This window comes from Aulonocara sp. 'chitande type north' Nkhata Bay, linkage group LG8 (genome assembly GCF_057382095.1).
Source record: "Aulonocara sp. 'chitande type north' Nkhata Bay isolate Kocher_YH1m ecotype deep benthic linkage group LG8, A_spYH_male_GT1.1, whole genome shotgun sequence".
NCBI lineage: Eukaryota > Metazoa > Chordata > Actinopteri > Cichliformes > Cichlidae > Aulonocara > Aulonocara sp. 'chitande type north' Nkhata Bay.
In genome coordinates this window covers 7,073,094-7,097,198 of record NC_141351.1, presented here as the reverse complement: position 1 = coordinate 7,097,198, position 24,105 = coordinate 7,073,094, and the positions used below count along the sequence as shown (strand labels likewise).

The 24,105-nt window shown below is 41.4% G+C and overlaps 1 protein-coding gene across 2 annotated transcripts; it reads right to left on the bottom strand.

The window, feature by feature from the left end:
* Positions 1-3,028: 3,028 nt before the first annotated feature.
* Positions 3,029-23,913, bottom strand: tex2l (testis expressed 2, like). 2 transcript variants are annotated; one of them, XM_086303063.1, is made up of 12 exons: positions 23,719-23,913; positions 15,021-16,453; positions 11,790-11,990; positions 11,283-11,610; positions 9,306-9,541; positions 9,079-9,228; positions 8,879-8,978; positions 8,182-8,317; positions 5,836-5,973; positions 5,281-5,490; positions 3,638-3,758; positions 3,029-3,553 (listed from the first exon to the last, which is right to left on the bottom strand). In XM_086303063.1, the coding sequence occupies exons 2-12, from the start codon at positions 16,410-16,412 to the stop codon at positions 3,395-3,397; spliced, it is 3,171 nt and encodes a 1,056-aa protein (XP_086159189.1). In that variant the 5' UTR covers positions 16,413-16,453; positions 23,719-23,913; the 3' UTR covers positions 3,029-3,394. The 2 variants fall into 2 exon arrangements, with proteins under 2 accessions (XP_086159189.1, XP_086159190.1); XM_086303064.1 differs by lacking the exon at positions 23,719-23,913 and adding an exon at positions 23,500-23,638.
* Between the last annotated feature and the right edge of the window lie 192 nt (positions 23,914-24,105).

Here is a 24,105-nt window from a genome sequence, read left to right as displayed (position 1 = left end):
TAAAGAACTGATGAGGCTGCTGTAAATATAAATGTTCCTGCAGTTACATCTTAAGCTTTCTAAACTCTTCTACTTTAGTGCTCTTATCGAGTGGTTAGCTTTTTTTGTTTTTTGTTGGAAGAAGAAAGCTTGTTATGTAATCAAGTTTTTATTGAATGCATTTTGATCCATGTGTTCTGTAGGTGTTCTTTGTTCAGGCTGTCTGTGTTATGAAACTTTGCAACGGTTAAATAAAAAATGAAAATGTTAAATAAAGAAATGGTTTAATGACAGCTTGAGCCATGATGTCATTTCCTGTATTTCAGAGTAAAGACTCGAGGGATGAATGGAAACATGTTTACAGTCAGAGTCAGATTAACTGTTTTCAGTGACCCAGATGGAGGTTTATCGGAGGACACTTGGCTTTCCTTCCCTCACACTGAGCAGGGTTCCTGCAGCTTATTACAAACTCTGATCTTAAATTTAAGAAAAATAAGATCTTTAAAATCTTGTATTTCTTTTTATCAAACTTGCTGTAGGTGTTAAAACTTCTGATTTTTTTATTTATTTATTTATTTTTTAGGGAAAATAATCTTTTATAGTTGTGGTTTCATTTGCTCAGAGTTTATCAGCGTTTCCTGATACAAGGCAGGATGGATCCATGCTTTTGTGTTTTTTAAGACAAATTCTGAAGCTAAAATCTGAATGTTACAGAGATTGAGACCCATCAGATCAGGCAACATTTTCAATCTTCTGTTGTCCACAAAAGGGGACAACAGAAGATAACTGTGGAAGGAGAACGAACTGGGAGATCTCAGGTCCAGTTTACCTCCTGGGTACGTCAAGCTCTTCCTCTGCTAATCGTTCCAAACACGGAAAGCTTTTAGGAACATTTAAAGTTTGTTTGGTTTTTAAGTAAATTTTGTGGAAGCCTCAGTCTGAGATGATGGTTACAGAAACTGTGCAAGGATGACGTTTCGTACTTATTTGATATAGAGAAGTGAGTCACCAGAGAATGGACACATGTTAGACATGCTGGAGATGGTTTTTGTGTCACAAAAGACTTCAAAAAATATTCAGACTCACAGACATAATAATGATCAGAAGAGCATAACAAGCATACGGATGCAACGCCCACTTTTTCTCCATTTCATGCATGAGAGCAGATTTTAAGAGAAATGCATTGTCAAAGCTGTCGTCAAAGACTGCTACGGTAGCAACCGAGCCAGCTAACACACCTGGTCAGGAAACCTGAAAGTACTAAGTGCTGGTTAGTACTTTCAAAATAAGAGTGTGGGGATTGTCTAATAATAATAATAATAATGGATTGGATTTATATAGCGCTTTTCAAGGCACCCAAAGCGCTTTACAATTCCACTATTCATTCACTCTCACATTCACACACTGGTGGAGGCAAGCTACGGTTGTAGCCACAGCTGCCCTGGGGCAGACTGACAGAAGCGCGGCTGCCATATCGCGCCATTGGCCCCTCTGGCCAACACCAGTAGGCAGTAGGGTAAAATGTCTTGCCCAAGGACACAACGACCAGGACAGACAGACAGAATCAATTGTGAGCGCTCGTGTCACCTCAGATGGATAAATAGAAATAAGTCAGTAGGTAGATGCCTGACCTTACTTGTATTATCCACATGTCTTGATGCATGGAAAGGCACCTAAAGAAAGCTCCAGCCGATCCAGGAGAGAAGGACAACCGCTGCCCAAGCGAAAACCTGTAGTGATCCCATATGTGTCAGGAGTATCGGAACAGTTGAGACGCATTTTTTCGAAACACCTTCACAATTTTGTCATTTTATTTCAACACTATTCAATAACTTTTACCCCAGCACTACTTGGTCACTTAAATACTACATAATGTTCAAAGTCTAGAGTCTGGTTACCATAACAATTGAATGGATCTACAATAGCTACCATCCTCCTAACCTTATTCTGGTGCAGGGAAATAACCCTGAAGTGATAGGTTACAAGGCAGGACAACTCACAAGTCTATCACAAACCACCATTTGCACTTACATTCACGGGTAATTTAGAATCACCAATTAACCTAACTCTAACAACTGCTTGACTTTTAACTGTGGGAAGAAACCAGAATACCCAGAGAGAACCCAGTGCAAACTAGCCAGATTGTGGATTTGAACCCAGGACCTTCTTACCATGCCACCAATCCAGACTTAACGAAAGCTATGATTTCAAGGCTTGATGCAGAATTCTTTTGTACATTTTTGCCCTTGACAGGTTAAACCACAATAAATAGCAATAGCATACATGTCGTGTGTGTGTAGTTGTCTGCCTCTTATAACTCCAGTGATTTTCCTGCAGTTTGACATCTCGTGCGATCTTGTGAATTTCATGAGTTCAGCAACTAACCACTCTTACTAGATTGTATCATGTCATCTCAACAAGAACAAATTAAGTTGTTGAATTTCGTACAGATTCTTCATGATTTAATTACATTCATAGAAACATGAAATTATTGTGTTTAAATTACAAGTTAGACTTTTTTAATGCAACAACCACCCAATTTACTTAGAGGCGGTTGCTCGATTTGACTGAGATGGATGCCTTCCTGAAACCACGATCCAAAGCGTGCGAGACTGAAATCCCGTGCGGTGTCGCAGTAAATTATTGACTTACTTCACTCGAACATGATATGAACAATTTAATCTAGCCTCTCTGCATATCATGTAGTTTCTACACTATATAGTTACACTTAACTTTAAAGCATGAGGCACTTATGTTAAATACACGCAAGATGCTTACGTAAATCCAAGAGTTGGCCAATCCCTTTTTTTCAGTGCAGAGCGACGTTTCGCTGTACAGGAGAAGGACCGTCTGTTAAATCATATATCACTAGAAAAAATGTCAGCTTCCTTTAAGCAGCAAACGACTGAATTCAACAAAAAATGGTTGGTTATAAATTAACACATTTCTATTATTTATAACTAACCACCCCTAATGCTAGGGACTGTTGATGTTCCTATGGTTCATTACACACACACACACACACACGTTTTGTGTATTGTAGTAAGATGAGATGCTTTCAGTATTTTCCAACTTTATTTAATAATGACCATCATCTTATTATCCAAAGGGACATTGTAAACATCAGATAATTAAATAAATAAATAAATATATCTTCTATGGATCATTCACATGTAAACAGTTGCAAGTTGCTCCATAGCATTCATTGTGACAGTTATTCTCCTTTAGATGATACAAGCAGATCTCTAAGTCATGGTCGGTTATCTTAACACGTACAGTGTGAAACGCAATTTATAGAAACTCCTGGTTCAGACATAAACACTAAGGTTAGTGAGTCTGCCTAAGAGCTACTAGCTTCATGTTATGTATCCACTTCACAGGGTCGGCTTTCCATTATTTTATTATCACTGTGGCACTAGTCTGATTCTGCCCCGGCGATCTCAGGTGGGATCCTTTCTATGGATTCTGTGGAGGAGCTTTGGGATTGTTGGGACTCTGAGGCTTGAGTGCTGTCCACGCCGGACTGCATCAGCGGTAAGTAGATGTCATCCATGTTTGGCAGTACTAAAACTTTCTGAAGAAGAAAAGCAGGAGTGAGCTAGGAAAACGCATCAGAAACATTTGATGGCAGCACAGAATTCGAATGATTTTTGACTACCTGGAACTCGTCCTGCAGTTTCCTTTCAATCCACTCAGTCACATGGCAGAAAGTCACCTCCCTTTCCCCCAGTTTAGGACGGACATGCAGATCCAGCTTTGGTGGTACACAGAAACTGTACCTGCGGATGACATTCAAATATTCAAATGCATCAAGATGATAACAAGTATGAGAATGTTTCAGGTCTATTTCGATCTCACGTTGTTGGAGCGCTTCAAAACAGCCTCAGTGCTCGAACAGATTTATCGGGCGAATAAATAAATGTTCCTTTGGCAAGCAGTGAAAAGTGAGTCACTCCACAGAGAGTCAGAAACAGATCACACAGCTGATTTGTTTTTGAGAATTTGTTAAGTGCACTTATGGCATGCAGCATAACCACATCTTTTAAATCTCACAGTGTTTTTTTTCCTTGAATATATGTAAACTTATACTGTGTTATATCTTAAGAAAATCAATTAATCAGGACGTCAGATCATCAGATTTTTTGTTCATGTTCTCCATATTTTTTTTCTCCGCATTTTATGTTTTTCTTAACTTTTGCATTAGTTCCAATCTAAAGCTTATCAATCTTAAGCTCAACTTGTTTGTCACCTCTTCATTCTGTCAATTTTTAAAGATGCAAAATATAGAAAATCTTACTCTAGAAGGTGTCACCATTTTTTTTTTAAAGACAAACCCAAGTAGCGATTGGTGGCACTTCCATTAGCTTTATTTTTTTTTATATCAAAAAAGGGTTAACAGTCACTGGTCATTTTATTACACCTTAAACTGCCTTGCTTCTTCATGACACACATATTCAGCAAGGTGTTGGAAATGTTTCTCTGATATTTGTATCCATTTTGACACGATAGCATCACATAGTTAATGCAGATTTGTCAAAGTTGCTTTGTGACGTGGACGCAATCGCCAGAAGACGACTACACTGTGGTCACAAAGCGATGGACATGAACAGCAACAATGTTTTGTCATTTAAACAATGCTCACTTGATACTAAGGAGCCCAAAGTGTGCCAAATAATCCCTGCCTCAGTATTACACCAGCAGCAGCACCTGAACTGTTGATATAAGGCAGGATGGATCCATGCTATGATGCTGTTTACACAAAGTTTTCACTCTACCGTCTAAATGTTGCAGCAGAAATCAGGACACATCACACCTGGCTGTGTTTTCCAGTTTTCTGTTGTCCAATTTTGGTGAGCTGGTGTGAAGATCAAGGTATAATAAATGAAGTGACCAGTGAGTGGAATTACGCCTTTGATGCCGTTTCATGTTCGCTTGATTCATTGTTAATATTTGGATGCTTTAAACTGTTTTCAAACTATTAATCACAACACATGCATACGCAATTGTATGTTTTTTGCTATTTAAACACTTGCACTCATAATGGTCCAAAGCCTCCAAAGCCCTATCAGCACATACATGTTTATCTGAATTGCTCAATCCTCTTTAATCTTTAATGTGGTTATTGAATAAGCTATAGCGACTGATCTTCTTACTGGGCCTGAACACTTTGATCCAACATGGTTTTGAAGGGCTTCTGAATTAGTCTACATGTTTATATGCAGAAAGAAATAATCTGGATCAACACTGAAGGGCTGCTTGTGCCTCGTTCCAGCTCTAAGGCAGCGGCGTGTCTTTTCGTACCATATCCTGTCTGTAGGGGGCGGCGGGATGTTGACAACCAGAGTCCCTGACAATTCTTGAACCTCGACAGTGAGCAGCAGGGGCGTGTTGGACATCTCCTCGAACTTCTTCTTAATGAACTCGTTTTCTGTCGCCTTCTGGAAGTACTTGGATTTGGCGATTTTGTCCACAAATCTCAAAATCTTCCTTCCAGTCTTGCCACCCCCTGTCCTGTTAGAGAGGATTAGAGGAGACGAAACGACAGCGTTTGTGTGATCCTACGAGTCAGAATTTTGAGGAGACGAGAGCCTCGAAATGTAAATGAGAGCAGCAGCCATCTGGGGTGTGATGTCAGCACGGTTTAAAAAAAGAGCATTTGCAAGATAGCAGGGTGGAAGTAACACTTTCTTTCACACTTCTTACAGAAACGTTCCTTTTAGAAGCCGTTATTGCTGATCATTCCACAAAAGTAATATAATGTCATTGCTGCAACTTTTTTTTTAGCTCTTACTAAGCATGATGCAAAAGTAGGATATATTTTCCATGAATGGATGACATGAATCATTCAAAATTTACCCTTCTGTAGCTGGTGGGCATCCCTTCTCCCCCACCGGACCCTGAGGCTCAGAGAGAAGCGGCTCCTCCTCGTCAGATGAACCAGCGCTGGAGGACTCCTCATCACTGTCGGCCAACACACTGAGGATCGGCCTGCAGCTGGGAGGATAAACAGGCAGGCAAGTTAGGTACTGACACAGGCATAATACAAGTATTCAAAAAACATTTCTGAGGCAATTCAGTGCTTGAAACACTCACTTATATCACCATGGATACAATCTCAAGTGTTAAAACATTGAGACATTAGATTTAGAATTAAATGCTTGGGACAATGGGACGATAGAATTAAATGATGTGATCTCATAGACCTGAATTTAATCAAAGCAAAACAGAGAACAAACTTTTTGAACTGAGAAAACATCGCATTGTATTGGCTCATTTTGAATTTGATGGCAGTAAAACATCTCAAAAAATGAGAAAAAAGACCATGTTTACCACTATGTAGCATCACCGCTTTCTTTTTTTTTAACAACAGCCCATAAACATCTGGGAAATGAGGAGGTTTTTATTCTACCATGAAGCCATGCAATATGCGGTTTAGCATTTGTCTTGCAGAAATATGAAATATGCAAGGATGCAGGCTTTTGAACAGAGCACGGATATCAAGCTGGATCCTCCCTCTTCTCTTTAGTCCAGACTATGTGACATCCATGTTTCCCAACAAAACATAGGGTGACCATAGTTCAGGGGGTTGGGAAGCTCATCTGTACCCGGAAGGTTCGATCCCCCAGCTCTCTCTGTCCTGGTCGTTGTGTCCAGGGCAGCTGTGACTACAACTGTGGTTTGCCTGCACCAGTGTGTGAGTGAATGAATAGTGGAATTGTAAAACGCTTTGGGTGCCTAGAAAGCGATATATAAATGCAATCCATTATTGTTATTAAAATAATTTAAAATGTTGATTAATCTGACCACAGAACAGTTTTTCAGTTTGCCTCGATCCAATTAAAATGACTTTGGTCCAGACTATATAGCAATGTTTCTGGATCATGTTCATATATGACATATTTACTGCACGACAGAGCTTTAACCTACATTTGTGGTTGATATGGTGAACTGTGTTCACAAACAGTGATTTCTGGGAGTGTTTCTGATCCCATGAAGTGAATCGTGACTGTTTTTAATGCAATGCTGCCTGAGGGACAAAGATCACAGCATCCAATACATGCAAACTGAATCCTTTCATGATATTATGTACTGTACAGGATGCGATAGTCAGTCCTTGCAATTTTGTGTTGAGGAACATTGTTTTGATAATTTGTACACACATTTTTTTCCAGACTGGCGAACCTCTGCCTATCTTTACTTTTGAGGATCTGTGCATCTTTAAGATGTTCGTTTTCTATCTAATCGTGTTACTGACCTGTTGCCAGTTACTCTAATTTGTTGCAAAATGTTCCTCCAGCTATTTCTTTTTAGTACCACTTCGTTTCGTTGCCCCCACCCCTGTTTGTGAGGTGTGTTCATGCCAACAAATGAAAAAAGAGCAAATATGTTTCTTAAAATATCCTGTTCTATTCTGATTAAAATGTCGCTTTCTGAGATTTGCGAATCATTCTGTTTCTATGTACACTTCACACAGCGTTCCAACTTTTCCAGAACTGGGGACGTACATGTGCAGGAGCCAATTTTGCATCTGCTATTAGTGAACATATCTGCAGCTTTGCTATCTTGACTTTTAGCTTTAGATGCAGCACAAAGACGGCTAATGTGAAGCTTTGCCTGGACTTTAATCCCTGTGGGTTTATGACAAGAAGGTCTAATCATTATAATGTGCGGCTCTGTAGATCAGAAAGCAGAAGGGATCAAGGGAGAGAGATGTGTAGGTGTGTGCGTGCGTGCAATAGAAAGGATTAGAATGAAAAACCCATGTTTACTGTTATTTTTTACATTGCTCGTGCTACTTGGGCAAGGCAACATGATGAAATATGCATTACAGATGATAAAAACACTATTAGCTTTTTTTAAAATAATAATACATGACAGAATTTAAAAATAGGAGGCAGCTCAGTAGGTAAGTCAGGATGTATCTGTCTTTGTGAATTTCACCCCCGCGGTGATTAGTGCATTAGAGATGAGGATGCAATTAATACACTGCTCTGTGGGGGTTACTGGAATATGAAAACAAAGTCAGTAAGGTAGCTAATTAAGGAGATTATCCACAGACATCACTGGCTATTACATTTTAAACAGCATCTTGTTTAAGAAAGTGTGTGATATGTAAGAATATATCTATAGATAGGTAACTCTATAAGATTACAGGGATGCGTCACGTGTCACTGTGCGAATGGACATGTGTGCAGCACTGACCGTGGGCTACCGGTTTCCGTCATACAGTGCACTGTCTCCTGACCGCCATCTTTACCCAGCTTGGACAGGTTGAACTTGGTCTGCAGGGTCATCTGCAGGTTACCAGTGTAAACCAGCTGAAGCTCCACCCACAGGCCTGCAGAGGGCACCCCAAACAGGTCAAAACTAGACCTCCAAAATTAAGACAAATGCTGCTAGAGACAGCCTAATCTGGACACACGCTGCTTAGTAGGCAGATTAAACAGCTTTCATTGAGATTATCGAGGCTTGGAATTAAATTCATAGTAAATTACGAGAGACTATTAATTCTCTTTAGGAGGTGAGTGGGGGGAAAAAGTGGGGGAGGACAGAAAACAGCAAAAGCTGTTGACACACGGTTGCATAACGGCGAAGGAGGCGGAGAAATCGAAAAAGGGGAAAGTCATGATGTCACACAGCTACATTCATGCTGATAAGCTTAAATTTCCCTCATCGTTAGGAGCAGCCAAACGGCCTGATTTCAAAACACACACACACATGCAAATATGCCCCAAATTGCAGAGTAATGGTTGCCCTGCCCCACAAGATTACGACAGGATAACCGTGTCTGATCTGATGCTGAGGTCATCGCTTGCTGTGTTTGTGTATTTGTGTAAATCTCTTTGCATTTTGTGTTGCCCTTATGTTTTGCGGTGTTTAATCTCCTCTCTGCACTCACCTCTGGGGTTAACCTCTGGTCTGGAGGTGGCGGTGATTTGCGGCATTGAGCTGCCCATATCCAGCTCAGTCAGAGTCAGTTCATTCATAAAGTAAGGCAGCTGTAGAGAATATTGCATGATTTAAAATCACAGGGGGGCAAAACTGTGGTGTAATTATGGTTAACCTTTCTGACTCGGCAGCTTTCACTACTGCTCTCACTCTAATTTTGCTGAGTTTCTTCTGAATCTTGTGGGAGACGGCGTCGGCCCAGCGCTTCTCTCGCAGGAAATCCCAGAAGATCCGACCGAGTAGAGCGTTAGCCCAGGCAGTTTGGCTTTTCCCTGGGTACTCTGCTAGATCACAGGTACACTTAAAAAAATAAAGACAAGGAAAACACAAGTTTAGATCAAATTAAAGGCTGTATAGTTTGTAATGGTAAAGCTTACATCTGTGCTGCTGGCTCCAGGACTACAGAGTGGGGTCAGCTCCTCTGTAACCAGGAGACGGGCCATATAACTGGGGTAGTCGAGCACAGAAAGGCCCCTGGTGCTACTGGAGGGCGCTCCGGAGATAATGGGGAATGGGGGTGTGGATGGGGCGTCCTCGTCACTGCTGCCCACTCTGCTGGAGCCTCTGCTGCTCGGGACATTAACCTGTACACTGGTGCGCTGTGTTTGGTCACCTGGGAGAACACAGGATCATTTAATCATAGTTCTGACAAAAAGTAACTCTGATAATTTTTCAGAGCAAAGCGACCCACTTTAAAACCAGAAAATCTCATGCCCAATCATAAATCTTCTCTCTAATTAAAATATAAAATAAAGTGATGTATTTCTTGAAAACTGTATTCAAAAAACATAAACAACACAGACACGGATTTAAATGGCTAATTCTACCCAGTCAATGCGTGGCCGACCTGTCACTGGGACACAAACTTCAAAAAAAGAGCAGAGTAATATCACAAACTAAATATATGTACATATATATGCAACTATACATACGTGTGATACTCTCGGCCGTGTTGCTATAACAACCCCATGCACATTAAGTTCTGGTTCTGGATTATAATGGAAAATGACCAGAACCAAGTTATGTCGAGCTGATTAGGTACTAGCGGAGAAGGGCTATTTGCAACTTGCAAGTTGTCTCATTTTCAGCAAGGGATAACTTGCAAGCTACTTTGGCTAGTTTCACAACATCCACCTTGGAAATCTTGAGTGAGAAATATTGTACTATGGGTTTTAATTTCTGAAAGCTTTTTTTTTATAGTGATCATATCATCGCTTATGTTGCAGTTCCTCATTAATCCTCTAATATATTTTCCACATGAACAGGGCAGCTGGAAGTCTGTTTTTGATGGACAGACTTGTAGATGATGGTATCTGAAAGAAAATTCTTTGCAAGCATATATCTTCAGTTTTTGAGGAACAATCTGTTGACCATGTAAACTCCACTGGAACCTGGCTGACCATTAGTTTCTAATCATATCTACAGTATGTAACGGACAGACATAGTTTTCAGGATGTGAAAGTGAAGCTAAAGTGGAAATACCTCATACCTACAATCTTTTTAATGACCAAAAGGGGGCGACTGTACATATAAGACAGCAGCGCTACTGCTTTATCCATGACTTCAATCACTAGTTTGAAGTCAGTATATCAATAATGTTCTCATTTAGAATAAAACATCATTTTGGGTGTAGTATCAACAATTTCTTAGTCGGGTCCACCCTTCCCCCCTAAACCAAAAAAATAGCCAAACTACTCAAGTTGCGCTTTCAAAACTGGAGTTCACAAAAAATAGTGTCTGTCCATCTTTGATATACAGTCTGTGGTTTGAACCCTGAATCATCCTGTGGTGTGGGAGTATTGATGAACACTTTTCCGATATGTTCTTGTATTCTGTGATTCCCCAGTATATAGTAGGTGAGACCACTACGACAAAGCTAGGGGCAGTGTTGCCCCTGTACGACAGTGCATTTATGCTAAGCTATGCTAGTCATCTCCTAGCTTCAGGTTTTTACTAGAACAGTACAGGAGAGACAGCGCTAATAGTATTCTCAGCTCCTCAGACACAGGAATAATCATGCATAATTATTTCAACTATTACTCTATTTGAATTTACTAAAATGACCGTTTAGATTAAAAACCAGCCTTTCCCAAGAGCGCAGCATGACAGATACTTTTAGTGCCGCGGATTTCGGATGAATAAAGCTGCCAGTGGAAGAGGGAAGTGTAACAGAAGCATGATGAAATAACAGATTTGATTTAAGAATATTTGTAGTAAAACCGTTTCAAGTTTCCCCAAAACAAGGCTGGTCTCTGTTTTTTATTGCATGTTCGCTTGAAATGGATTGCCAGAGCACGTAATCCATATTCCACTCATATATTACAGATTCCTAATGCATTAACAATGTGTCATACCCTTTGTGCAGGAGACATATTTGCTCTGTCTGTTTCTCTCCTTTTCCCTTTCTGTGTCCATGGATGCAAACAGGAAATGATGGAACCACTCTTCTTTCTCTCTTCCCGTACGGCCGAAGAGGTAAAGAACGGTGGGAAGCTCATGGTCATATTTGGAGGATCTTGGTTTTGGACTGGCTGATTCGGCTCCGGACTCCGATCCTCGCCTCTCCTCCCGCCTTCCCCCCTCATCCTCCTGAGATTTTGCCCCCCTGGTTAGCTGGATGCAGATGGGATACTTTGGGTTCCACATCCTCTTCTGCGCCAACACAGATGGCAGCAGGAATACCTTTGGGAAAAGCAAGCAGAGTTCAATGGCGTTGAAGCAAAACTGTTAAACGGGGAACGCAAACAGTTTATTTTAATCTTGAGAGTTAATTTCAAAATCAAATATTTCATTTCAGCCAGTGGGGCCTCAGATACAGTAAAACCTTTCACTTAACACTATTACTTAGCGAGTTCTCATACTTTGCTATTTGCCAGCTGATAGCAGCGTGACTTGACAAAGGTGGGCTCGTGGAATCTCTCGTCATACGTGGCCCTGCGGCTGATGTTCGATCGTGGCGTTTCCAGACGGAGACACGATCCCTCCAGGGTGGCAAACACAGAGTGAGTCAGACCTAGATGGCTGGTTTCTGGGTCGTAATCAAATATCTCATTCATCCAGCCCTGAAAAGAAAGAAAGTAAGAGGTGATTTAAAATCAACACTAGGGTTTTTTATGCACATTCAAGTGAGAAGTAAACACTTCATCTCAAATTGTTCCAGTCGTGAAAATCCTGATCTTTGTAATCAGACTGAGATGTGATGTGGAGAGCGAAAAGTAAAGGTGCATTTTAAACGCTTTATTTGTCAGTGAAGGTTTCAGTGAGAGCTAATGTCTCGGGACCAAACTAGGCAAATTATATTCAACTCTCTTGATTTTTAAAGATATGCTTTATCTTATTTCACCTTTACAAATACTCAATGTGCGATTGAAGTGCAGACTTCCAGATTTAATTTAAGGCAACAAACAAAAGTACCTCATTAACTGTTTGTGCACTCCACTTTAAAGTTCCAGTCAACTAACTGGTACATTACACACAGTAATTTAATAATTTAAAGCAGAGTCACCCTATGACCTCTGAGACTGCCTCACAAACCTCCCCAGCTTTCACGTTTTAATTGCTTTCAAACTGATACCCAACTGCTAATGGCCAAAAAAGGGAAGTAGCTCAATAGCGAGACAGCAAACATTGTTTTCCACTCTTCTCCATCCCTAGTCTCCATCCTGACAAATTACAGCTTATTCCAGTCTGTATTTCCCACTAATTGCCTCTGGAGCTGACAGTGTCTGGGTGGTGTAGTCCTCCCTGGTTGCCCCGTGTCAAGCTAAGCCAGGAGCAGAACAGCAATTATCACTGCGGCTCCAGCACTTTTCATTATTGATGGTTTTAATTGTGTTCCAGGATCCTCGTGTACGGTAGTAGCACGCCACATTCAGAAGCTTTAATCTGAGAACAAAACAGTCAGACCTGCTGAAGCGACTCGCCAGCATGACATTGTTATTTTGGACCAAGTGAGCAGCAGTGAAGACTAATAACAACTACTTGGCATACTCTGGGTGCTGAAGTTTACTTGGAGGAATTTTTTAACAAGCTTTTTAAAGTGAATTCAGAAATTAGTAAATTTTCATTCGTATAAGAGGTAAACATTTTGAAATAGCCATAATCCCACTGTGACCATACTAAGGTACATGTTTCCATCCATCTGCTTCATGTGAACATTTTAGACAAAACTGAAGTTTGTTTACAGAGTAGGAACATGCCAACATGAAAAAACTTTGTGCACTACAATATGAACCTGTTTCAGCTCTCTGTGCACAGGGGGGTCAAAAATCAGAATTTGTTCTGAGACTATTAATGCCCTATTTTGCAGTAACTCTTGATCCCATCTCCACATAATATTTATACAACAGTATTTGTTCAATTCATTTTTTTGAACACTTATCAAATTCAAGGTCACAGGCAGACAAAACCTGTCAAAGCTGGATAGAAATGACTTTACACCCAAGAGAGATTGCCACTCCATCACAGTGTTGACACACAGAGACTCACGTCCACACTAATACATTTTCGTTTTAAACCGCATCTTTTTCTCTCCGTTTTGGCCTGAGACGGCGTTTTTGGTCAAGGAAAACAGAGTATTTTGAAAACACTCTCCAAAGCGGATCCATTTGAAAACTCAGTTTTTGCGTCGCAGTGTGGACAGCGAACTCGGAGTCTTTTCGTAAATTAGACATTTTAGTCATGTGATGCAGTCATGTGACCAATTAAACTAAGATAGCGGAGGGCATTAGACAGCAGTTGTTTTGTTTGCTCTCAATTTTGACAGCCCTATTAAAGATTAATATCAGTCTGAACATGCTCCACATAGCTTTTCTTCAAATTCTTTAATTCTCACTCACTTTTGCAACTTTGTACTTTGGTTACTCGCAGCAACAACTCCACCTCATTGTGAGTCCATTTAAAAAACTTTTCCTCGACATTTTGCCGCAAAGTTTCAAAGAGCCAAAAAGTAAATAAATGGCAGACAGAAATGACGCAGGTCGAATCGTCTTGCATTTCACGCATGCGCAGTACTGGAACGTAAGCGTTTTCGGCCGTTTCAATGTGGACACACAACTCTGTGAAAATGAATGAAAACGATAGTGTGGACGCAGAGCGTTTTTAGACGTATACGCCGTTTTCAAATTTATCCGGGCTAGTGTAGACGTAGCCCCACAAACTCTCACATTCACGCCTATGGCCAATTTAAACCTCTGAGATCAAAGTTTTCAGCAGCAGTACCGAACCCTAACCTTAACTCTACCTATGTAATTAGAATAGTTTTTGGGTTGCTTTTAAAAAAAATCTGTGTCTTGACAGTTAAGGAACAAACAAAGAAAATGACCATCCTGACACAAATTAAAAACTACTTCCCTTTTAAAAAAAACGTTTGACTATCTCAAAAACAGAGTTAGGTTAAGTTGAGAGTCAGAACTAGAGTTATTACCTACAGTAACTTATAATTCAGAGAGTTAAAATCTCCAGTCGATGTAACATGCATATCTGAGCCTGAAAAATAACCCATACCAGGGAAGGTGGGACAGACAGAAAGGCCGCAGATGACTAAGAGCTTCAATCCAAGAACTTTCTTGCTAATAAGTGCAGAAAATGGAAAAGCCAATGTACAGTATATATACATTTGCTTTTGCCAGTTTTCAAACATTTGGTGGAAAATTGTTCAGCTTAACAGCCTCTGAATCAAAATAGAGCCAGTTGAGCTCATAGTATAAAGACTATGTGTGCAATGTGGGGTATATGTAAAGATCACTGATTGATGAACAAAAATGTAAAATAAATCCTCAAAATTTTCATCCAGGACTACTTAGTTCTCCCTTTTGCCAGCCTTTTTCTAACACTTCAACTGGCTGTCGGGTCTAGTCTCATTTTTAACCCCGTTCCCTGTGAGTTGGAGAATGAGGAAAACAAAGAAATTCAATTCTGTATCTGTTGAGCATTATGGCACCTTCAAGTGCGTTATGGCACCTTCAAGTGCCATAACGCACTTGATTCCCAGGCATTTTTATGACAAACTAAAAATGTGTGAGTACTGGAGCTGAACAGAGGTGTCTGAAAATAAAAGTGACATTTTCATCGTTGATGACTCATCCATTTACCTTGAGTGTGTCAGGCTCAGTGCTTACAATGCCACCTGTCAGAATCCCTTCTCCCAACAGCGTCTGTGGCGGTCTATAGGTATGGACTGAGTTGCTAGACCTGGAGGAACCCATCCGAATGAGCCAAAGCCCTAGCAAGAAGCCCAGTGCTAATCCCAGAGCCAGGCCAGAGAAGTATGGACTGAGAGGTAGGATAAAGTAGCCGTATGAAAGCACTGCCACACAAAATAAACTCATTCGTGGCAGAGGGTGAGGGGGCTGTGGAACGGGAGAGGTCGTGGGTGCTGTTAGAGCCTGAGAACCAGGCAACCTCCTCGCCTGCTTATGAGTTTCGATGGCAAACACTTGCATCATATCACCATCTGTACATATTTCCAGCTCCTCATCCCTGTGTTGCTGCACGTGGTGATGCACCGGGCAGGGGCAGTGCTGAGTTCTCCCGAGATGTCTTACAGAAGGCCACTCAAAGACAGAAAAAACATCAGCATCTGTTTTCCTGGCGCTTCTCACAGGAGACTCGGACAGAACAGTGTCTGTGCTACTTTCCCGCCCCAAACCTCTGGAGCTGATCTGGTGCGTTCCCTGGTTCTTACACTGGTGTTTGGGGCTGCCTGAGCTTTCTTCCCTCCTGATCTTACTGAACATGCTGCTCAAAGGTTCGTGCACAACCTCAGTGAGCTTCCTCTTGGTGTCCTCCAGTTCCATTTTGAAGAAACCACCTTTCAGGCTGTCTCCGCTTGGGGAAAGCGAACTAGGAGATGGGGGAGCAGTCCGAGAGTCCCCATTGCTGCGGGTTTTCGGTTGTGTCAGCTGCTTCCACAGGTGGAGGTTAAGTCGGGAGTCTGATTTGGACTGCGACACCTCGGGCTCTGAGCGGGAAAGCTCTGTGGAGATTGACTTGACGAGGCTGAGAAAAGGTCTGGGTTTGAGGGTGGAGCTCTCTTTCAGATCCAGCTCTGTGGACAGAGACTTGACCAGGCTCGCTAAGGGTCGGTGGGTGGGTGAGGGCGGGCCAGGCAAGAGGAAGCTTGGGCCCAGAGAACCAGAACAGTTCCCCAGGGAACCTGGCGTTGAGGGAGACAGAGGGACATGGAACTCTTCGGACTTCACCCCTCTGTCATCCTCGACAGAAAAATGTTTCTCCTTTGAGAGCGATATAGCAGGGTAGTCCTCATCATGCTCAAGGGAGAAGATGAACTCACTCTCATCCAGGCTGTCCCACTCTCCTTCAGTCCCTGTTAGCTGGATCACAATCCCTCGGGGGAGATGCCTCTTTGTCCCGAGGGAGGTGGCACCCACTGAGGAGAGACCGTGGGGTTCCTCGGGAGATCTGCCACCTGCTCCACCTTTGTCCTCGCTTCCTCTCTCTCCATTTTTACCACCTTCTGCCATTTCTTGACTTTACATTTCCAGGCCGAGGCACTTATGTGTCACTGAAAAAGAATAAAAAAAAGACACGGTCAGCTACATCACTAAGCCTCAAGGGCAGAACAAATGAAAGCAGTCAGGGTCTGAGCTGTAGAGAATGAGGAAGGGCATCTTTTCTGTGCTAGTGCGTAATTTCCAAAGAAACTGCTTACTGATGCCAACTGCGCATTAATGTGTGAATGCCGCTTAGTTGAGCTCTGAAGAGCTGTGGAAACCTACATTAATCTGAAGACCAGTGAGCCTGAATCACAGCCAAGTAAGCATGTCTCCCATAGCTGTCGCTCCACATACTGAAGGTTTTTTAGAAGCATGCAAAAATAGACAAGACAGACTTTCTTCCCCAAATGTTGCACAAACTAGGGCAACTCAGGCTTGGATCTATATGCTTTTTGGCCCTGATATGAATGCATTTATGGAAACAGAAAAATCTGTGCATGATAGTAAAAAAAAGGGGTAATTTAAATATGGTAAGATCCCTTTAAAGCAGAAACAAACATAAAAAAGCTCCACTCATTCTGTGAAGCAGTATTCAGAATGTAATCTCTCTCCAGCGTCACCCTCCAAAGAGCCTACTGTCAGCCACTGAAACTGAGCCACAACGCTCCCTGTGATGTCTTCTCAAGCTGCTTTGAAAGTTACTTATGCAACCCTGAGATGAATAGTGAGGGGGGATGTTTTCTGTCGTTCACCCCCCACCTCCATCCCCGCATATGGCCTTTGTGTGTCGCAACAGCATTGCGCTTTTTCACATAACACGGCCACCACCAACAAACTTGTAAAATGATACAAGTAAAAACCAACATTGGAGAGACGCATTAGATCAGCTCTGATTTAGTGAATGAAAAAAGCAGTTCTGTGTCCCAAAACACAAGTTGGAAACCAGCATAAAGGCCCAGTGGGAGCCCTTTTATTTGCAGTCTCTTGAGGTCAAGTGCCCTGCAAGTTGAACCCTACCTCTTACTGTTCAGATTTACGTAACTGTATTAGGGCACTGTGTGGCACAGTTTCACCCACTTCCCCAGCAGCTGGTGGATTCTGACTAATCTGCTCTTGCCCAAAATGGACGGAGGGGAGATAAACTAACACACACAGATGTGTTGAGGCGGCTTTACTCCTTCCTCACAACCTTTAACGGGATGGAAAGAGGGACCAGAAGCTGCAAGGTGCTAAATGCACTCACACATTAAACAACTGTTAAGCTAATAATGTTTTGTCCAAGCTGACTGTTGTCTTATCATCATGTGAGTTAGGAAACTGCTGTGGACTCCAGATGCTGCTGTAGTTCTAATCCAGATGTTTTTATAACAATCACGGCAGCTATAAGTCGGCTTTATGCATAAACGCATATAAGATTATTGTATTGGTCAAATAGCATAACACAAAATCCACAGTGGAGAGGGCTTTAAGCTAAAACATGTGCAGGTCTTCTATATGTCTCAAATAAGACAGAGAAAATAAAACTGTACAGAAATTGCTGTTAAACACCTTAATTACACAGGATTCATGTGGAAGTGTTGCTTCAGTGATTGTCTATAGTTGTTCCTGTCACTTGGGGGGACATGTCTGCTGGTGGGAACCTCATAAGAACTAGAACCAATCATTACAAGCCAAGATAACCAAGCTTCGCTTGGAAGGTAGCATTAGCCGAGCATTAGCCCATTAGCGAGCTGGCTATTGCTAACTTGGTGCATATACAACAGGCTGCTTATTCACAGAGTGATCAGTTTCCTACATTTTGAAGTACATCTTACACAATGTCCACGCCGTTCTCTAAGGACGTTTGCATAACGTGATTTCATTCGCTGACTGCCATGCTGGAGCATGACAGTTAGCGAATGAAATGAATGTGACTTGACTGGCTGATGTCAGTGCTGGTGCTTCAGAAGTTAAATTTCTCTCAGCTTTCAGCACAAGCATGGACAGGTTAAAAATTGATATAGCTTTCAAGTCAGAAAAATGAAGCCAGTGTCGTAAAAAAAGGATTCTAAATGACGGACCCCAGATGGCGATAGCTGTGGTTAAGGCTGTTCGATATAACGATATATATCGGATGACGATATAAAAACGTTATTTCATTTTGCGCTATCGTTTGTTTCATGGTGTCGCAAAATAAACTGTTTACGGCAATATTTTTTCATCGTTTTGATGGTCACTGTAGCGGCTATATTAATTTCTTAAAGTTCTCTCTTTCTCTTATATTTAATATAACCACACTACGGGCGGACAAGCGCCTGTTTTTAATGGGTTGTCGTTAGCAACAACGACAGTAAAACCATCGCATGTCCGCTTGTTTATTTTCCACATAAACCTTTCACAATAAAGCTCAAGATCCTGTTGAGACTTTTCAAAATAAACGGAATCACTTGAAAGAGGATGCAGCGTATTGATGGATGAGAAGCAAAAAAAGAGCCGCCAGGTGCTAAAAAATAAACCTTAAGACTCAAACGTTAGAACAGGCTTTTCCCCGCAGCACGCCGTGTAATAAATACTCAAAGAAAACAGCGGCCGTTACAACTTATGTCTAAAGATGTATAGTTTCATACATCGGTTAAAACACTCGACTCCAGGTACACGACGCCCAGCTGGAAACACTTCAATTACCCGAGATTCACAGAATTTACAGAAAATATAAAATTTTTTGTGATTTATATCGTTATCGGGACGATAGATGTTTTATATCGGGATATGAGATTTTGGTCATATCGCACAGCCCTAGCTGTGGTTGCAAAAAGACTTCCAGGGCTATTTATAGAAAACAACTTTCTGTCTTGACCTCTAAAGACATTCAGTTGGTCAGTCATTTTTTTCAGTAACTCATTTTGGAAGAAGTTACATGCTCCAATTTGTCACTGTATTGATATATAACTGGGCTCTAGACTAACTTTTTGCCACGGTTGCACTGGTGCACCTAACTTTTTTTCTTAGGCGCACCAGCACAAATGTTAGGTGTAAATGATTAACTAACAATCTTGTGCTTGTGCTTAAAGTGCTTTGGCACTCTTTGGCAATATTTTAGACAATGTTAAATTTAATCATCACATCGGCCTCTTCTGACGACCTGTTTGCTGCTACCTGCTGCTGAAAGGCCGTGGGGAGAGGGGACACTTGGGCAGCGCATTTACCACGACATATAATGTGTTTTCTGGATACACTGTGCTTTTTCAGCATTCAAAGATTGATGGCTCTGTGTCAGAGCACTGCCTATGAATTTCAGACAGATCAGGCCTTAACTTAACAAAAAAGTTATCAATCGTTCTTTTCAATAGAATCAATAGTTTCTTTTCAGGCAGTGAATTTCGGTTGGAAAGACACAAAACCTGCAGCTCAGAATCTAGCGCAAAAAAGGCGTAAAGACAGCGCAGACCCGACGCATCAGAATCAGTGAGCTGTCGGCTTTCAGCCCCAACGGCGTGTCAGTCTACGTGCCGTCAGGTGAGAAAGCTGAGAAAGAGAAAGCTGATTTTGATGCGTCGGGTCCGCTCTGTGTGTCTTTGTGCGGAATCCTTGTACCTGCTCTCATTTACTGTTTGGTGGTTGTTGAAATAGTTTTGTGAGCTTTAACCTGAGATTCTGGGGTTCCTGGCAAAATACATTTATATTTAAAAGTCGATTCAGGATTTAATGAATCGATATCGCTTTATTCAAGCTCACCTCTCTAAATCCACCTGCACTTTCAACTGGACCACGGCCAATCAGAGAGGTCCCGCCCCTGACTATCTCTGATTGGTTTAGACCACGATAGGGGCATAATGTGTGTCTGCTGTTGACCACACAGAGACTTTCAGAATTGCAGAGACTTTTTTTTTGTTACTCGAACAGTTGGTCGCACCGGTGCGACCTAAGATTGTTTTTTAGTCGCACCATTGAAAAATTTGGTCACATTTGCGACCAAATTGGTTGCACTCTAGAGCCCCGTATAACAAAATTTAGAGCCAAAATGAGCCAAATGTCTTTTTATGACATTTGTATAAAAGATATATTTGGGCGTTTGGATAAAAGCTTTTCTTCAGTCTAGAGGGAGGATGTGTAATGCCTTCCAGAGGGCAACCATGTAAGAAAATGAGAAGCATCGTTGATGATGTCTTTGACCTAATGTACATATGCTCAACTGAAAATAGCTGAGTGTTGATGGCCATCTGTGCTGATTTATTCAATTTCAATTCAATTCAATTTTATTTATATAATGCCAAATCACAACAAAAGTCGCCTCAAGGCACTTCATAGATATTATGATCATAGATTTATTAACTCTCTCAAAAGCCTTTTTGTTTGTATGCCTGCTGCGCTGATGCTAACAACTGTTTTGACAGATTAGCTTTCCTCAGTGTCTCAATTAGTGCCACTTCTGCGCCTTCTTCACCAGACTGGTTGTGTTTATAATTCATGTGAGGTTCTGGAACATGTGTGCTAAAAAAATTAAAGTTGAATAGTCTCCAAACAGTTTCTCCACCTATGTTTAATGGAACAGGTTCCTAGAATAGAACAGAATAGAATTCAACTTTATTGTCATTGCACATGTCATAAGTACAAGGCAACGAAATGCAGTTTGCATCCATCCAGAAAGCGCTTTAGTAATAATATAGGTATATTACAAGATATGGATCTATTATAGGTATGTTACAATGTACGTGGTGTGAAGCTATGTTATGAATATGCTATAACTATAAGTATCTATAGGCTGCAGTCAGTGTACAAGCTATGTACAGGCTATGAACAGGATATAAATATGGTTAAAAATATGAGACTATACAGATTGTAGATATACAATTGTAAGTATTAATAAACAGTTGTAAACAGACCAGAACAGAACTATAATTATTGTATTGTACAGAATGATTGTCTATACAGAAATAGTTCTGTATAGGTTCCTATTTCTGTCACCTGAAGCTAGTGATCAGTTCTTTTGCTTTGGAGGTATTGAATGCCAGGTTATTGATGAAGCCCCACTCTGATAGTTTGCAGAGTTCATTCCTGTTGGCAGAATTGTTATCATTATATATTAATCCAATGACATTGGTACCATGTCCAGTCTTGATGACTAAGTTGGTGCTGGGGTGGATGTGCAGTAGTAGGTGTACAGGGAGTAGCAAAGTGGGCTTAGCACACAGCCCCGGAAGAGTGTCAGAGTGGGGAACTCCCAACTCTGTGGTCCATTTGTTAAGAAATCCTTGACCCATCTGCATGCGTGCTCACTGTCACCAGTGTGCTGGGCATGACTGCGACTTTAAAACAGGGCTTCAGAAACCAATGGGCGACATCACAGTACTTATGTCCATGTTTTATATGGCTTATGATCCACATGTACAACTAACTACATGTTTGTTTAACTTACACTACTATCTTACTGTATGTTTACATGCTAACTTGCAAAAAAACAGTTTCTGAGGTTATTCCTTCTGTACCAAAATGCAGACCAACTGATAAATAACAAGTGTGGCTCAGAACTTGATCCCTGATGTGTTTTTGAGAAGAAAATTAGACACAAAGTCTAATGTTTCAGAAACATTTACACAAATATCAAGATCCCTATATGATGTGTTTGTGTGATCTCTGGGGATTCCCCTGACTTTGTCCTTTTTGTCCACTTAGTTAACTGTGCATTTGGAGTATTCATCTGCGGCTGTCAGGGGTTGCTGAGTGGATGTGGAGAAAAGGATTCAAACGCAGGACTCACGGTGAAGATGCAGGGTGTTTATTGTGAGGGACGAATGACGAAAACAGGAGATGGCTGACTGACTGAATAACTGAATGAACGGCTGACTGATCTGAACTTGGAAGGCAAACATGGGGCATAGACAGCAGTGACAACATTAATGACGCGACGCCGACCAGGAGAGAACTGAGGACTTAAATACACCGGCTGAACAATGACTGATAGGTGACAGGTGAGTGAGCAGCTGAACACAATTGAACTAACGATGCATGGAATAAGAACTAGAACATAATGCACACAGAGTAACGTAACACAAAACAGGAAGTGGAACGTACAGAGGATAAACAGTGAACATGAACTGAAAATACTGGTCAACAACCCAGAAACCCTGACAGTGGCAGCCCCGTTGGGCATTGAAAACTGTGTGAAACAAGGGCAAGAAAAAAGTAGTAATTTGGTGTCTCAACATTACTACTCCTAAAGCCTTTCATTTGTATTTGTGATTCCAGAAACTCATTTCAGTTTCTTAACCGGCAACATGAAAAGCTCAACCACAAGCTCACTTGTCAAACAATTAGGCCATAACAGATCTTAACATGCAATCCAAGCATTCAAATGACAGGGTGTCTTTCACTCACTTTCTCTGTATGTGAGTGTAGAGGTTTGTGTGTTTGTGTGGCGCGCCAATCAGACACAAACAGTAACAATCTCAGATTAACATTAATGCAGGGCTTTACTGTGAAATCTGACAAATCACAGAGCCGGATTATGGGCTAGACCAACATTTGCTGGAGTGTGTTTCCAAGCTAGCTCATCTCAGCTGACCCAATGTTGATTGTAGTTATTAGTACCAGTGCAATACTTTAGAGTCCCTTAGCTATGAGTCATCTTCCTGGGCTTAAAGTGAAAGCCAGATGATTGACAAATAAAAAATTGCAGGAATCATATCCAGACTGAGGACTTATGGGAGATTCTGCTCTTACATGAACCTGAGATGGAGGCCGGTGGAGACCACAAACAATATAAAGATACCCTGCGATTTTTTTTCTTTTCACATGAAAAGTCGAAGAATGTCAGTCCCTGTTAGATTAAATATTACAAGTAACAACTGACTTCTTGCAGCAGTTTAAAAGCAACTTCAACCTCACTAATAATAAAGTTATGAGTTTGAAAATGACACTCAGGGCTCCTCCCACGACGTTCAAACAATAAATGTAATAAACGATACATCAATCATTCAATCAATAATAAGAACAATCCTTTTTGCACCAACATATGTGATAGGTATGAAAGAAAATATAAAATATTATTGGCTGACTTTACAGCCAAATCCAAGAACAGTTGTCTCATATAAACTATTAAAGCACAGAGTGCAGCTTTGGAACAGCGCATACAGACCGTGTAGCAGTAAAATCTTCACTTTTGCATCCCTCCCTGCATGCACAAGACGAGCGTGAAAGGAAATCACGGCGGGAGAGGTGGAAGTTAAAGAGACGATGGCGAGTGCGCACAATTAGCTAAAAGAGCAGACACGTCTCCTCCGCTTATGATGTTTGGAAAATAAAATAAAATAAAATAAAAGGAAGATAAAAATGTGTTTAGGGGGCGTTTACTTACCCCGGGAAATTGTATGTGTGCGGAAAATAGTTAAACCGGTTCGTTAGTTTTGTCTTCCTCCGGGTTCCTCTCCATTTGTGCGCGAGAGGACTGCGAAATGCGAAAGTGTCGCTCTTCTGTTCGTCTGCCTGCCCCCCCCAATTCTCTTTCTCCCGTCTTCGCACGCGCGCACACCTTCCCTCCGCCCGTTTCCAGATGTGTCACGCGCTGCTGAGAATCACAGCTCAACAGCCTGATTATGAAAAGCGTGGCCGCGCGGTATGGTAATCCAGATTAACCACAGAGTTCTGCGGTCCTAACAGACACTCGCACAAACTCACCCACGCACACACGCACGCTGGCACAGTGTGTGTCTAGTAATCGTCTAATTGTATCCTACACACCACA

Bases quoted from the DNA above. Each gene is read 5' to 3' on its own strand.
- tex2l (XM_086303063.1), bottom strand. From the start codon at position 16,412: ATGGCAGAAGGTGGTAAAAATGGAGAGAGAGGAAGCGAGGACAAAGGT. The intron at 8,318-8,878 runs GTGAGTGCAGAG...TGCCCTCTGCAG, and splicing joins ACCAGAGGTTAACCCCAGAG to GCCTGTGGGTGGAGCTTCAG. The intron at 3,759-5,280 runs GTACGAAAAGAC...TGTCATCCGCAG, and splicing joins CCCCCTACAGACAGGATATG to GTACAGTTTCTGTGTACCAC.